At 41.9% G+C, this 15,014-nt stretch overlaps 1 protein-coding gene across 8 annotated transcripts in view; it reads right to left on the bottom strand.

Moving 5' to 3' along the window:
- PAM (peptidylglycine alpha-amidating monooxygenase) overlaps window positions 1–15,014 on the bottom strand; it is a 267,028-nt gene that overhangs the window by 27,465 nt on the left and 224,549 nt on the right. For all 8 annotated transcript variants that reach the window (XM_077289753.1, XM_077289771.1, XM_077289788.1 and 5 more), the window contains one exon: window positions 3,533–3,662. In XM_077289753.1, the coding sequence (XP_077145868.1) occupies window positions 3,533–3,662 (130 nt within the window). The remainder of the gene's footprint in view (window positions 1–3,532; window positions 3,663–15,014) is intronic.

Genomic DNA, 15,014 nt, shown 5'->3' with positions numbered 1-15,014 from the left:
GTAATTTTCAGGTTGGTCGTCAAACCTTGTGAGACCGGTTTTAGTAAGTTCGCGGCGAATCATGTACCTTGCGAAGTCGGACATGTCTGTTCTTTCTGACTTAGGATGCACGAATGTGGGCTGAGCGGTGTTGTACATAGGAGTGGAGACGTCTTGGACTTGAAACGTGGGTAAGTATGGAGTGGCATATGCATTTAGTCCAGCAACCGGTTTGGTGGGTATAGTCTCTGCTACATGCGGAGCTGGCACTGTGCGGTTGTCGAGAGTATAATGACCTGCCGGTATATTGGGTTGCGTGTAGATAATAGCCTGTGGAGTTTGATGAGATGCAGGGTCTTGGCGCATACTGGAATACGAAGGAAGTTCAAGTTTGGGAGCATTGTACTGACCTTGAGTGTAGGGTTCTGTAAGTTGATCGGCATCCTGGTGTCCTGGAGAAGCATGAACGCCATCAGAAGTGTTAGTGATGATCTGCGGTTCGCCATTTTGGCTTAGCACGTAGTCTCTTGTGCGTTCAATAGGGTCCTCCGCCTCCACTTCACACAAACTGATGCTGTCTCTTTGACTCCCACTGATAGCTCGCTCCAGGATCCTTAACTCCGCCATGGCTGTTGCGTGCTCACATTCCTTCTCCAGAGCTTCCTTGCGTGCTGCATCCGCATCCATTTCTGCTCTCTTTTGTGCTGTGGCTGCATCCATTTCTGCTCTGGCTGCTTCTATTTCTGCTCTCTTTTGTGCTGTGGCTGCATCCATTTCTGCTCTCTTTTGTGCTGTGGCTGCGTCCATATCTGCTCTCCTTTGCGCAAAGGCTGCTTGTATCTTAGACGTTTCTGCCTTAGCACGTGCCCTTATAAGCTGCTGGCTGAGAGTGGAATATTTTGATGAACTTGACCTAGATGAGCGTTTTGAGTGCTTAGACGATTTGGATGAGCGAGATGATGCATCTGGTGTCCGTGCAATTTTAGCCTCTATCTTTGTCTTAATGTCGCGTATGGTGCAGTCCCTTTCAGAATTAAGCTGCTGGAAACTTTGCAATTCTTTTAAAGTCTCTGGCAAATTCAGTTTCTTCAGGAGAATAATGTATTGGTCAGTCTTCTCCATATACCTTTGGTATGCTGTGCATAATTGTTCTAGGGCTCCCTCAAGTGGTAACTCATGAGAAGCAGGCCTTGATACAGTGTCTATGTGACTCAGCACTTTCTCCCACAGTGAAGACACATCACTATATACAACACATTTTTCAGTCTCTAAATTCTCCATGACTTTCCATGTAGGTTTAACTGTACGTTTTCCTCTTTCACTAGCTGGTGGATGGGGATCTGGGTCTCTGTCCTGTGTTTGTAAGTCTGGTAGGGACATTGTATTCCTTGCTTCAGACATGATTTGCTTGCAGGCAGGAAGAGTGGATGATGAGGGTTATACTTCTCACTGTTTATCTGCAGTGTGTGCTTCTATGCACACTGGGGTCTGGCTGGGAACTGGGTTACTGTGTATCTGGGAAATGTCCTTTTCCACTGAGGTTCAGCACAGACCTTGAGTTACTGTCTCTGAAGGCAGGCTATTCCTTTTTACTATTCTGACTCATGGGTATGTAGAACGCAGTGGTGCCTGGATAGGCCAATTCTTTTGGGCGCTTCCGTATTGACCTGTACTCACGTTCATACCGATTTATCAGATAGCTTAACTCAGCCACGTTCTCATGTAAGAAGACTCCAGGAAAAGAGGATTGCTTTAACTGAAATTCTTGTATTATGATGAAAGCAGCAGGTAAAAAGGAATATTCAACAGAGGACATGTAATAGGATGCATACAGATATGGGGATGATGACAAAATGGAGAATAAGGGCGTGAACAAACATACATCACAGGACTACAGTGAGAGAGTTGGGACAAAATAAAGGGAAAGGCAAACTTCTGCCTAGAAAGAAAGGATGGAACACAAACAATGCAAACATTAAATGATTTCTCAAGTCGTGGGACATGACACCGGTCAACAGGAATGCCTCATAGTAGGGAAAAATCATTCCTACTCCACATATGGCAACCAGAAGATCAATGATCAATCTCCAGAAATCTGGTTGATGTAACTCATGATAGTAGATCTTTCAAGAAAGCCGTCCAGACTGATAAATGACATTAATAGTAGAAAGAGTTGCCCCTTTTCCTTCTCCTAACAGGAGCTCATCACAATGACACTTGTAATATTGACATCTACTGCTGCAGTTCTAAATTCATACACTAGAGGGTGCTAAAGTCAACAAGATAATAAGTGAAGTCCAGACACTTTATCAAGTATTGATATTGATCACATAAACGGGCCCAGGATGATTCTATGGAAAAATAGCCATAAACCCTTTTATTCAGTAGAAATATTAGAAAGCAGATATGTGAGCAACAGGATATGTGATTAGATGTGTATCAAATTGTCAGCTGTAGGTAAAGTGGACTGACATGACTATAGGGGATGAGGAGACGACAGACACACTTGGGCCCTATTTTCACCATTGCCCCTGGGCTGTGTCTGACATTACAGCGGCCACAGAACTAATACTAATATGACTCTCTCATGCAGGTGGCTCGCGCTCCCATGGCTTGGCTATGGTCGCTATCTCAGGTAGGATGCCCTCCTCTCAGGGGTAAACTTTCCATTAGGGTGGTCTCTTTCTCCTATACCCAGGACAGTTGTTGATCGTGGTTGTCCTGAAGAAGATGTATGTATACTTCGAAATGCGTTGACTAATAAACCACTTATACTCGGATTGGCATTCTTCATCCTTCCTACATGGCAGCGCAGATTTAACCCATTCGTTTCTCCATTTCCTGCATACCCAAGACAGTGACACAGGCAATCCTGCAACCTGTGCAAGATGCCTCCACTGCTCATCTACACAGCGTCATAGCTTCAGCTCACCACAGAGGCTCTCTACAACCAGCCCCTGCATAACCCGTGTGTCCCTCCATTTCTGTGCCCAGCCTCTCTCAGTCTCTGGGACAACTGGCAGACTTTAATGGGAATCTGTCACAAGGTTTTTGCCACCTAATCTGAGAGCAGCATAATTTGCTTTTCTTGTACTGATGAAGTCGGCAGTACTTCGAAACACATTGACTGAATAAAGAAAAACCACTGTAAGCAGCCCAGTAAGTGACACATTGCTGGAACCAGTGTCTTTGCGCCTACATCTTGCTATTCTCAGATGGGAATACAAAAGCCTAGTGACATTATTCCCTTTAACTCCTAAGCTGCTGCAGCATTAAAATGACTCTGCATTCCTCAAAGGCACAGAATGCACTGCTTAGATTGGACACACAATTAAGACATAGACAAGTGCACTGAACATAAGAGAGGTATTAGAGGTCGTCATATTGCTCTGGCAGGGTTGTGGCATAAAATACAAAGGTATTTAGAAACAAACAGTGCAAAATCATAGGCACAAGGTAACAACAGCCTAAATCTCAAGAGAGCGGCTAGAATCATCTTCACCCTCCTACACATTGAACATACTAAGACACCAGTCTCCTACAAGTCACTCACTTTGCATCCCATACATGGCCACCTCTGTGAAAAATCACCAAATTGTTGTTGGGATCCAGAGCTAACCCTGACACCTGCCCTATTTTCAAGTTTACTCCAGGCCAATCGACATCTTCTTCCAAGTGATGACCTAAAAGTGAAAGAGAATGAATGTTAATAGGTTCACGTTACGTTGTATATTATCACTTTATAATGGATCACTCTCGGTCTGCAGAAAACGTTTGGAAATATAAAAGAATTATGTTAGTTAGCTTCCAATTCTTTTCTATTAACAAAATTCCCAAGAATGTATTTCCTCATTACTCTGATGTCACATAATACTATCCTATATATACAGTATATATTTCCAGACAGAATAAAAAAAAAAATCAACTATGTTACTTATGGGTTGTACCAGACTAGAAACCGCACTCCTCTAGTATTTGTGGAAGAGCAGCCCGGTCTTTCATATTCCAAAAGACCAATAAATGCACTTTAGCAGATACTTATAACCTTATCTTTAAATTAACATGTATAGAAACTGTATATTTAACCCTTGTTAATTACTGCTAATACTCATTTTTACCGCAGCTATTAAAGCTTATTCTACATAGCAGTATAGAAGGAGTTATAAGCTCTGCATGGTTGTCCTCTGACAATCTGAAGTGACAGCCATATCCTGCTGTAAAGTCGAGAATCTGAGAAAACTCGACTCCCGACCATTTCATCTCCACATGATCAATCGAAATCCCACGTTTCAATCGTGTCATCAGAATTCCCATAGAGAACATGAAGAGACCATTGTGCTGTCAGGCCCAGAAGCCTAACAAGAACTCCATGGCTGTTGTTACACCATACCTGCTAATTGGGCATGCTAAAGCCAGCCAAATACATTAAATCGGCTGAACCATTCGGCCAACAGTCATATCTGCAGTCTCTCCCATACACAGGTGCGCTCATTCAGCCAAGCACTGTGTTCCCTATGAGAAAGTCGCCAAAAGACATCTTTGCAGGTAGTTTATCTCCGGGAGAACAAAGTGATCACCAGTCCAAACTCAGACATGCCCGATCGACAACGCTCCCTCCCAACAAACAGTTGGCCAGCATCCTCATACACATTAGAATGTCAGACAAGCCTGTCGATATTGGCAGGATCGGCCGACATTAGTCTAATGTTTATAGGAGGCTTTAGTGGTGCCCTAAAATCAATCTGTGTCCATGGCCTACCTCCAGCACCACTCTAGCATTTTTTTATTTTACCAATGGAGTGGTGGCACTAATGTAAGTTGCCTGTCCTTAGTAATATACTCACCAGCCGCCATCTTCATTTGTTCCCAGCACCGTTCTGGTCCTCTTCTGTAGGCTGCGACCTGCCAGATTACTCCAGTGTTTGCTGGGCGAGCCAGAAGTCACTAATCAATGTAAGTCTATGAGTGCCAGAACGAGACTCTCATGGACTTACACAGAGAGCTTGTGACAGTTATCTATGACCTCTGGTCAGTTGGAATTTTGGGTCACAAGATGGCAAGCACGGGACTGGAGCAGCATCGGGAACAGCTGAAGATGGAGGCTGGTAAGCATAATAGTGTCAGGGAAATTACATAAGTGGCACTGAAATAAAAAAAACATCAACCCTGGAGTAGTGCTTTAACCCATGACCAGGCCCCTAGGCTTAGAAATATTTCAGGCCCCCTCTGGCACTTCAATATCACAAACAAACACGACTAAGGGTATGTGCACATGATGCGACATACTGAATGCGCGTTGGGAAACGCCCATTGGGGTCCCTCTCCACGTCTGGGCACAGGTCTGTTCAGTATGCCGCATCATTTCACTTCTTAGAAGTTTTTCTTTTTTCCTAGTGTCATTACTTTTTACGCTATGGGAATTTCTGTATAAGCCTCCTGTATATGTTTCAACTTGCTACTATAGCATTTTAGACTTGGTTTATTATGGTACTTACCTGTCTGCATTTTGCAAATCCGTATACATTGTGGCTATATCATTTACTTTTAGCACTTTAATGTGACTTTATGTATAGAATTCATCTGATGTGTTCATTTTGAGCCGTTTTTGCCTATATACAGTGGGGCAAAAAAGTATTTAGTCAGTCAGCAATAGTGCAAGTTCCACCACTTAAAAAGATGAGAGGCGTCTGTAATTTACATCATAGTTAGACCTCAACTATGGTAGACAAACTGAGAAATAAAAATCCAGAAAATCACATTGTCTGTTTTTTTATCATTTTATTTGCATATTATGGTGGAAAATAAGTATTTGGTCAGAAACAAACAATCAAGATTTCTGGCTCTCACAGACCTGTAACTTCTTCTTTAAGAGTCTCCTCTTTCCTCCACTCATTACCTGTAGTAATGGCACCTGTTTAAACTTGTTATCAGTATAAAAAGACACCTGTGCACACCCTCAAACAGTCTGACTCCAAACTCCACTATGGTGAAGACCAAAGAGCTGTCAAAGGACACCAGAAACAAAATTGTAGCCCTGCACCAGGCTGGGAAGACTGAATCTGCAATAGCCAACCAGCTTGGAGTGAAGAAATCAACAGTGGGAGCAATAATTAGAAAATGGAAGACATTCAAGACCACTGATAATCTCCCTCGATCTGGGGCTCCACGCAAAATCCCACCCCGTGGGGTCAGAATGATCACAAGAACGGTGAGCAAAAATCCCAGAACCACGCAGGGGGACCTAGTGAATGAACTGCAGAGAGCTGGGACCAATGTAACAAGGCCTACCATAAGTAACACACTACGCCACCATGGACTCAGATCCTGCAGTGCCAGACGTGTCCCACTGCTTAAGCCAGTACATGTCCGGGCCCGTCTGAAGTTTGCTAGAGAGCATTTGGATGATCCAGAGGAGTTTTGGGAGAATGTCCTATGGTCTGATGAAACCAAACTGGAACTGTTTGGTAGAAACACAACTTGTCGTGTTTGGAGGAAAAAGAATACTGAGTTGCATCCATCAAACACCATACCTACTGTAAAGCATGGTGGTGGAAACATCATGCTTTGGGGCTGTTTCTCTGCAAAGGGGCCAGGACGACTGATCCGGGTACATGAAAGAATGAATGGGGCCATGTATCGTGAGATTTTGAGTGCAAACCTCCTTCCATCAGCAAGGGCATTGAAGATGAAACGTGGCTGGGTCTTTCAACATGACAATGATCCAAAGCACACCGCCAGGGCAACGAAGGAGTGGCTTCGTAAGAAGCATTTCAAGGTCCTGGAGTGGCCTAGCCAGTCTCCAGATCTCAACCCTATAGAAAACCTTTGGAGGGAGTTGAAAGTCCGTGTTGCCAAGCGAAAAGCCAAAAACATCACTGCTCTAGAGGAGATCTGCATGGAGGAATGGGCCAACATACCAACAACAGTGTGTGGCAACCTTGTGAAGACTTACAGAAAACGTTTGACCTCTGTCATTGCCAACAAAGGATATATTACAAAGTATTGAGATGAAATTTTGTTTCTGACCAAATACTTATTTTCCACCATAATATGCAAATAAAATGATAAAAAAACAGACAATGTGATTTTCTGGATTTTTTTTTCTCAGTTTATCTCACATAGTTGAGGTCTACCTATGATGTAAATTACAGACGCCTCTCATCTTTTTAAGTGGTGGAACTTGCACTATTGCTGAATGACTAAATACTTTTTTGCCCCACTGTATATTTTTTATGTAGCCTCTTCACACTCATTATATAATGTGAATTGGACTAAATAATGTGAGGATCTTAGTGTGGTCTATTGAGACTACGATGGTGGCTACTTTGGCATTACTTTTGCAATATTGTGCCTCTGTATGTGGTTCTAGGCTATTCGCCTGTCATTTCTAATTGTGTCGTTTTTATATTTATTGATTATTGCCGTCTTTATACGGTGTTTTAAGTACACTTTGTAATAAAGAGTTTATAGTACTTTTAGCTCGAGTGTCCAATTTTCTTTTGGGTTTCTATATTGTTTCTTTGGTAGAGCTTATCAATATATGCCCCGTTTTTTGGGTAAATTAGCCTATCTCACAGCAAAACCGCACAGTGGTGGCATGACGTCACAACCTGGACACCAGTGCTATTAGTCCACTGTGATAAACATATATGTAAATGTATTGTTATGGCACATGGTGCAGAGTGCTTTTTACTATTGAAGTCTAGTGTGCAGATAACAGTAAAAAAAGGATGAGCTCTTAGTCCCTACTGGGCCCCTAGGCTTCAGCCTTTTAAGCCTCATGAACAAGCCCAGCCTGCGATGGTGACACTCGGTATAATGTAATAGCATAAAGTTGTATTTCACAATGTGAATATAAAATAAATACGTCAGATTGTAAACACTTAACGGTATTAAAATAAAAACTTTATAAAATTGTAATGGAAAAATTGTTCACAAAATAAATTACAATTTTGTAATTAGCATAAAATACATTTAATATTATAAAAAAAAAACTACGGTACTAATCAAGGCCATAATAACCTGAATTTAACAGATTATTCTGTTAAAAGTAATTTTTTTATGTATCCCCAAACAGGGCCAAGTAGTACAATATTTCTTCCATGATATAAGACCCATACAGCCACGTCAAAGAAAAACTAATGCAGAGAGGAAAAAAAAATTAGGGTCAAATAGGCCTGATTATAGAGGGTTAAACTGCAGAGTAAAACTACATTGGAATGAGTAAGAAATCTTAATAAAATATATTTTTTATTCACATATTGGCCAGATGACAAATAATGTGACGACATGATAATTAGAATTGACTGTTAATTTAAGTGAGTGAATGGTCATTAGAACATTTCACGACTTTGAGCTATCAATCAGAATGGCACAAGCCGAGTGCCAAGTGAGTTGGACGAGTGTTAGAACATGACTGCTGTACTATTCAGCGCTGTGAGTGCCGCGTGAGCCAGTTATCACTGTTATATTTGTGTCTGATAAATTAGTTCACACAGTAATTATCTTCCGTCCCTGCCAATAGCTCCACCACGCCAAGTAATTGTCCTACAAAGAATGGCTTATCCCCCTTAACAATGAAACACCATATAAAAGCACATTAAACAGGTTTCAGAAGAGACAGCGGCTCTATCAGACAAGCTGATAGCATACAAGGAATCCGCTAAATGTGCTGCATCCAACACAGAAAGTTTTCTACATTTTCCCCTAGAATATTAAGCAAATTATAGTGCCCCCTGCAGACCTCCCACAGTTATTTCAGCACCTAAATACCAGATATATGCACATTACTAACTGCATCCATCCATCTGCTGAAGGGCAGCTTCAAGAGCAGTAATTATAAAGTGGAAACATCTAAGGGTATGTGCATACGTCGATGGAACCTCTGCAGATTTTTCCACACCTGTTTTTGAAAATCCGCAGGTAAACCGCACTGCGGATTACCTGCAGAATTACCGCGGATTTACGAGCTTTCTTTGCGGATTTTGTGTGGATTCCTATTATGGAGCAGGTGTAAACCGCAGCGGAATCCGCACAAAGAATTGACATGCTGCGGAATAAACAACGCAGTGCTTCCGCGCGTTTTTTTCCGCAGCATGGGCATTGCGGATTTTGTTTTCCATAGGTTTACATTGTACTGTAAATGCATGGAAAGCTGCTGCAAATCCGCAGCGGCCAACCCGCTGCGGATCCGCAGCAAAATCTGCAGCGTGTGCACATAGCCTAAGGGCTTGTTCACACTTTGCAGATTTTGCTGCGGATTTTTCCGCAGCGGATTTGGAAAAACCGCAGTGCAAAACCGCTGCGGTTTTCACTGCGGATTTTCCTGTGGTTTCTTCTGTGGATTCCTCTGCGGGTTTTCAACAGCACTTTCCTATTGGTGCATGTTGAAAACCGCTGCGGAATCCGCAGAAAGAAGTGACATGCTCCTTCTTTTTTTCCGCAGCAATTCCGCGCGGTTTTTAAAGGGATTTTCCGCAATGTGGGCACAGCGGTTTTTGTTTTCCATAGGGTAACATTGTACTGTACCCTGCATGAAAAACTGCTGCGGATCCGCAGCGTCAAATCCGCTGCGGATCCGCAGCAAAAACCGCAAAGTGTGAACATAGCCTAAGAGTTCCAACAGGTCAAACAGCAGCAGACATCTCTAATCCTCAAGAGCTAACAGAAAATGATTGCTGAGTGGTGTAGAGCTTATAATTCATTGACTGCAGTAATGATTCTAGAACTTTCTGTATGTATCTGTGCCTGGGCAGCTGCATGCAGACACAAGGCTAGGAATCAGCGGAGATGGTGTATATCATACCACTGGAGATGGTGTATATCATACCACTGGAGATGGTGTATATCATACCACTGGAGATGGCGTGTATCATACCACTGGAGATGGCGTGTATCATACCACTGGAGTTGGCGTATATCATGCCACTGGAGATTGGGTATATCATACCACTATCTACTACCTCAACTACTGAAATATCCTCCTCTGTGGCCCTCCTGCTAACAGTTTTGCATCTCTCTAGTCCATCCTTAGGGGTAGGTGCACATGGTCAGTAAATGCTGCGGGCTGGACACTGCATACTTGTGCGGCGTCCAACCCGCAGCGTACAGATGTTACAGCATAGTGGATGGGATATCAAGAAAACCCATGCTTACTATGCGTCCAGAGATGCCCACGGATCACCTGCAGCGACAGATATGCAACACGTCTTTCCAGACTGCAGCATGTGTATTTATCTTGAAGACAAGCAAGCCTCCACAAGATAAATGTCAGCCGTACAATCGAGTGAATGTGTTGAATCTGCATGGTTCTATGAACACATGCAAATTCACCTGTGTTCAATAGCAGACAGCGCTTTGGACGCAACGGACATGTGCTGCTCCAAAGCGCTGCCAATACTGAACTTCTGCACATACCCCAACACTGCTGCCTGATATTCCACCTCTTTCCTCACTACTACTCCTCTGCAATTCCCTTCATTGGCGTCCAATTCCCCAACATATCCAATTCAAATTACTAACATTGACCTAAAAAGCCATACATAATCTGTCTCCTCCATATATCTTCAAACTAATATTCCTGCATGTAATCTCCGGTCCTCCAAAAACCTCTTTCTCTCCTTAGTATTCATATGCTTTTTCTCACATAATCGACTCCAATACTTCTCTTGAGAATTCCCCATCCTCAGGAATTCTTTGCCCCAACACATCCAATTATCCACAACATTCAGAAGGAACTTGAAAACCCATGTCTTAAATGAAACTTACAGCCTGCAATGGCCGTGCTACCACCTCACCACCACCAGAACTACTGCAACCCCCCAACCTTCTGTATCCTCCCCCATTATCCTGTAGACTGTAAGCCCGCTAGGGCACAGCCCTCTCCCCTCAGTACCAGTCTGTCATTGTTCGTTTGTTCACTGTAATTTCTATTTTTGCTTTTTATGTAATCCCTGTTCACATGTACAGCACCATGGAATCAATGGTACTATACAAATAAATAATAATAAATATGGTAATACTTAATGGGAATCTTTTACCCCTTGGGACGTATATAACCCATTACTATGGGTATACAGGTAATAGAATGGTTCTTCGGATAAGGTATGGATAATAGCGTGAGTGCAGGCCGCAGGCACGGGATTACGGCCCCACGACTGCACGTCACAGGGCAGTGTGACGTGCATGGGAGGGGGTGGTATGATAATGAAGACAGTAGGCAGACATGTCTTCCAGGCACCGCACACCCCAGAGCCTGGAAGAAATTATTAACATAGAAGATTAAAACTAAATTTCTCAACAAATAGACCTCAGCAATGAGGCATACAGGTAAGACTATTTTAACCATTTTATTACCAGTATGCCCATAGTAATAGGTTATATACATCCTAGGGGTTACAGATTCCCTTTAAATAGCCAGTTTCACAAACGCTTCAACCACTGATTGAAGGAGTATTTTAGTAAAAAGATATTTTCAGTTGTCAAGAGGATAGGTGATTACTTTTAATCCGCTGATACCCCGCTGATCTTCAGAACGTATGACTTATATCTTCCATTTGAGAACAGCATCAGTTGAGGAAGAGCACTGTTGCTCCACTCATTCTCTCCATGGCTGCTGGAGTCAGCAACCTACAATGCTCAGTTGCTCTGGCAATCTAACAAGTCCCTCTTTCTGTCAAAAGTGATAACTAGATTGGTCTGGGTCTGAGGGCTGAAAGCCTCACCGATTTACGACTTCTCACCAAAGTACACACATCCAACATTTTCAGGCAGAGAACAAATTGCGATATACGGACTGGCGGTGGGACTGATGACCTGAACTCAGCACTGGTCAATGCTTATGAGGCTAAGTTCAGATCAGGAGACCACAGCTGATCTGGAAATTACAGTCTGTACTCAATCTGTGAATGTCAGATGTCTAAAGACAGGCTTACCATGTTTTCATGGAGCCCTAAAAACATTAAGGTGTCACAAATGTACACAGCAGTCATATTCTGGCTTAAGCCTCATTGTCTTGCCCCTCTTAGATTCAGATACACACAGAATACATAAAACACACATCATATTACTAAGTATACTGCTCCGTGTCCCTAGAAATGTACTTCTTTAAAATAAAGATGAAAAATAAGCTGTAGACTTTTAACATGTGGCAGTAATGAATTGCAACAAAGGGCTTCTCCTGTATTAAGGCATAATAATTTGGTGCTGGAATAAATATTTTCATACTCGACAACTCATTAGAGAAATATAAGAAATTTGAAAATGTTATATTAGTCACTGGTGAATCTGGAGGAAATGAGACTGCTCTTTTTGCTTCTCATAATTATCCAGCGTGTTGGCATTCAATCCAGGAAAACATGGTAGAAAAATGTGTCTGACAGTCCATAAATCATATTGTGCAATGTACTAGAGATAATTACACTAAAAGCAGCCATTACCAAGCAGTATTGAGAAATAAAGTGCTTGAGTGATCCATGTCCTAAACAGCACTAAAGCACCCTGTACACACCAACTCCTGTGACACGACCGACCTAATATAAAGAGGAGACAGCGACCTCAGTCCTATTACGGGGGAGCAGAACCTGCAATTTTTGTATTACAATTCTATTTTTTCCCTTTCAGATGTATGTGGAAAAGATTGTCACATAAATGCCAAGTGTGCAGCATTCTACAGCCAAAAAACAAAAATGTAAACCCTAGGCTTTGGCAACACTGACATCTCTGGCACAACATTGATACGGTGGTGTTGCACTGCGACTTCACATCTAACAATTTTCTATAATGTTGCACCTCGACCTGCGACACACCGCAACAGAGTACCAAATGTTTTCAATTTTCTGTTGATCATCCACGACTGACTGGTCATAGCATTATATGTAAGTTTCATTCAACTTCAACCTGCATGCAGCTTGTCTGTTATTTTGACCTTTTTTCATGCAAAATCACTGCTCTAAAATAGTCACTAACAAATTTCAAAAATGTTTTATACCTTGTATACCTTACAGATAAGGTGCATAATGTGATTATTATTAGTCTCATTCTTCATTATATCACCATTGGAAGTCACTAGTGGCATAACCACTTTACAGCGCAAACTCTCAAAGAGGCCCATGGCACAATTTAGGAACAGGAAGAAAAGAATGAACTTCCCAAATTGTAGAGATCAATTCATAATTATGGTTGAATAACAACTTTCGAAAGAATTAGCGTTTTTTACATCACGAATGTGAATTGACTTGAATTTTAATACAATACTTTTAAAAAAAATTAACAAAATAAATAACAATTTTGAATAAAATGTAAATTTAAATTAAACTTAAAGGGGGTATCCAGAACTTTGGCTATTTTTTCATATGAGGGAAAGAACTTACCGGCAGATGGTTACTAACTGCTTGCCTGTTCTGCCTGGCAGTGATCTCTGCCAACTCAGGCAGTGACTATCCTGCTTCCGTTAACCTCACATCAACACCTTCTCTTCCCATCTGCTCTGTCGACAGAGCGTCACTTACTGGGCAATGTTGATTGATAGACGGCTCCCAGCATTTGGCCAGCGGGGAGCTAGCTGTTAATCGGCATGGCATCGACAGTAACGCTGTTCTGTTGGCCTGAAATCACCGGGAGAACCACCGGCAGGAATGGTCACCGCTCTGAGCCAGGCAGAACGGGCAGATAATAAGCAACTACCTGCACGTAAGTTCATAGGTCTCAAAGGAAAAAATAACCAAAATCCCAGAAAACCTGTTTCAATAATGATCTGATCAATTGTGTTATCAGCATATAATGGATAATGATAATGTGACTGCCAATAGCCCACATCTCACTAGAACACAATCTAAGCAAAGTGAAAAAATATACACAAAATCTGTTCATGGGACTGGGTACTGGAGTACATTTGCACCAAAATTGGACAACTTTCGTAAAGTCACAAATGATGAATCAGGCAAAAACATCTGGAAACCCTAAACTCCACCCAGAATCGCAAACATTAAAGAATATAGGCAAACATATAAAACAGACTTCCAAAAGGTGCAAATGGAAAAATGATTATGAAAGAAACAAAAAAGTTCGGAAAACCCTAAAAAACTCGACAAAAACAGGCATAGATGCATAGATTTTTCAAAATTTAATTGAAGTTAGGCTTTAAAACATTAGATCACTTAAAATTTGATAATAACAGTGATTTTTCTTCTTATAGACTTCACTTTTAAATATTATGCTTTGCTTCTATAGAGTTATGTCAAATGTTAATGGGATCCAATATCTGCCTCCTCCACTGGTCCCAAGAACAAAGGGACAAGTTGGACTGAAAGTGGTACTGTGGAGGCAAAACCAATCTCCACAGGTTGCTGCTCTTTTCTAGTGCCAATGCCATTTCAGTCTAGTAATACAGGGTGGTCCATGGGAAAGTAGACTGTCTCCAATACCTGTGCCATGCTCTCTTGAGAAGACCATAGACCCTTGCTCTTTGTCTGGCAATGTGGTGTCACTCTGTGTGCAGTGTTTCAGCTTTATTTTGCCTTGCTGTTTAGTCTTTCTGTGTACATCGTTTCTAAAAGATGGTGCTGTCCCTAAAGAAGTGAATAGTGATTGTGAAAGGCTATGTATGAAGCAGACTGATTAAGGAAACACAAGATACTATCCGCAGCAACAGTGCTGAAGAGCCGCAAGCAGTATCAGCCAACATGCACCGATGTGCCCAGAGGTGCACGGGGTGAACAGGGACCACTTTCAGCATCTGTTGTGACTTTATGGGTAAGTGAACAAAACCAATTCACTTTCTCGTTCATCTTGTCATACTATCGCTGGAGACAGGCTACTTTTCCTTGGGCCACCCTGTTAGTAATACTTAGAACAGCAGTTATATCCAGGGCTGTGGAATTGGCAAGCCAAACTTTTGACTCCTTGATTTTCTGACTCCTTCATAAATGCCTCATGTAAAAATACTGCAGTAAAATGGTAAGAAAGGGAATTCGTATGATAGATAAAAAATATGCTAAAGAAGATTTTTCACCAGATTTCACAACACAAACTGCATA

This window comes from Ranitomeya variabilis, chromosome 1, assembly GCF_051348905.1.
Source record: "Ranitomeya variabilis isolate aRanVar5 chromosome 1, aRanVar5.hap1, whole genome shotgun sequence".
NCBI classification, from domain to species: domain Eukaryota; kingdom Metazoa; phylum Chordata; class Amphibia; order Anura; family Dendrobatidae; genus Ranitomeya; species Ranitomeya variabilis.
The sequence above is the reverse complement of the archived record's forward strand: the minus strand, read 5'-3'. Positions and strand labels throughout refer to the sequence as shown.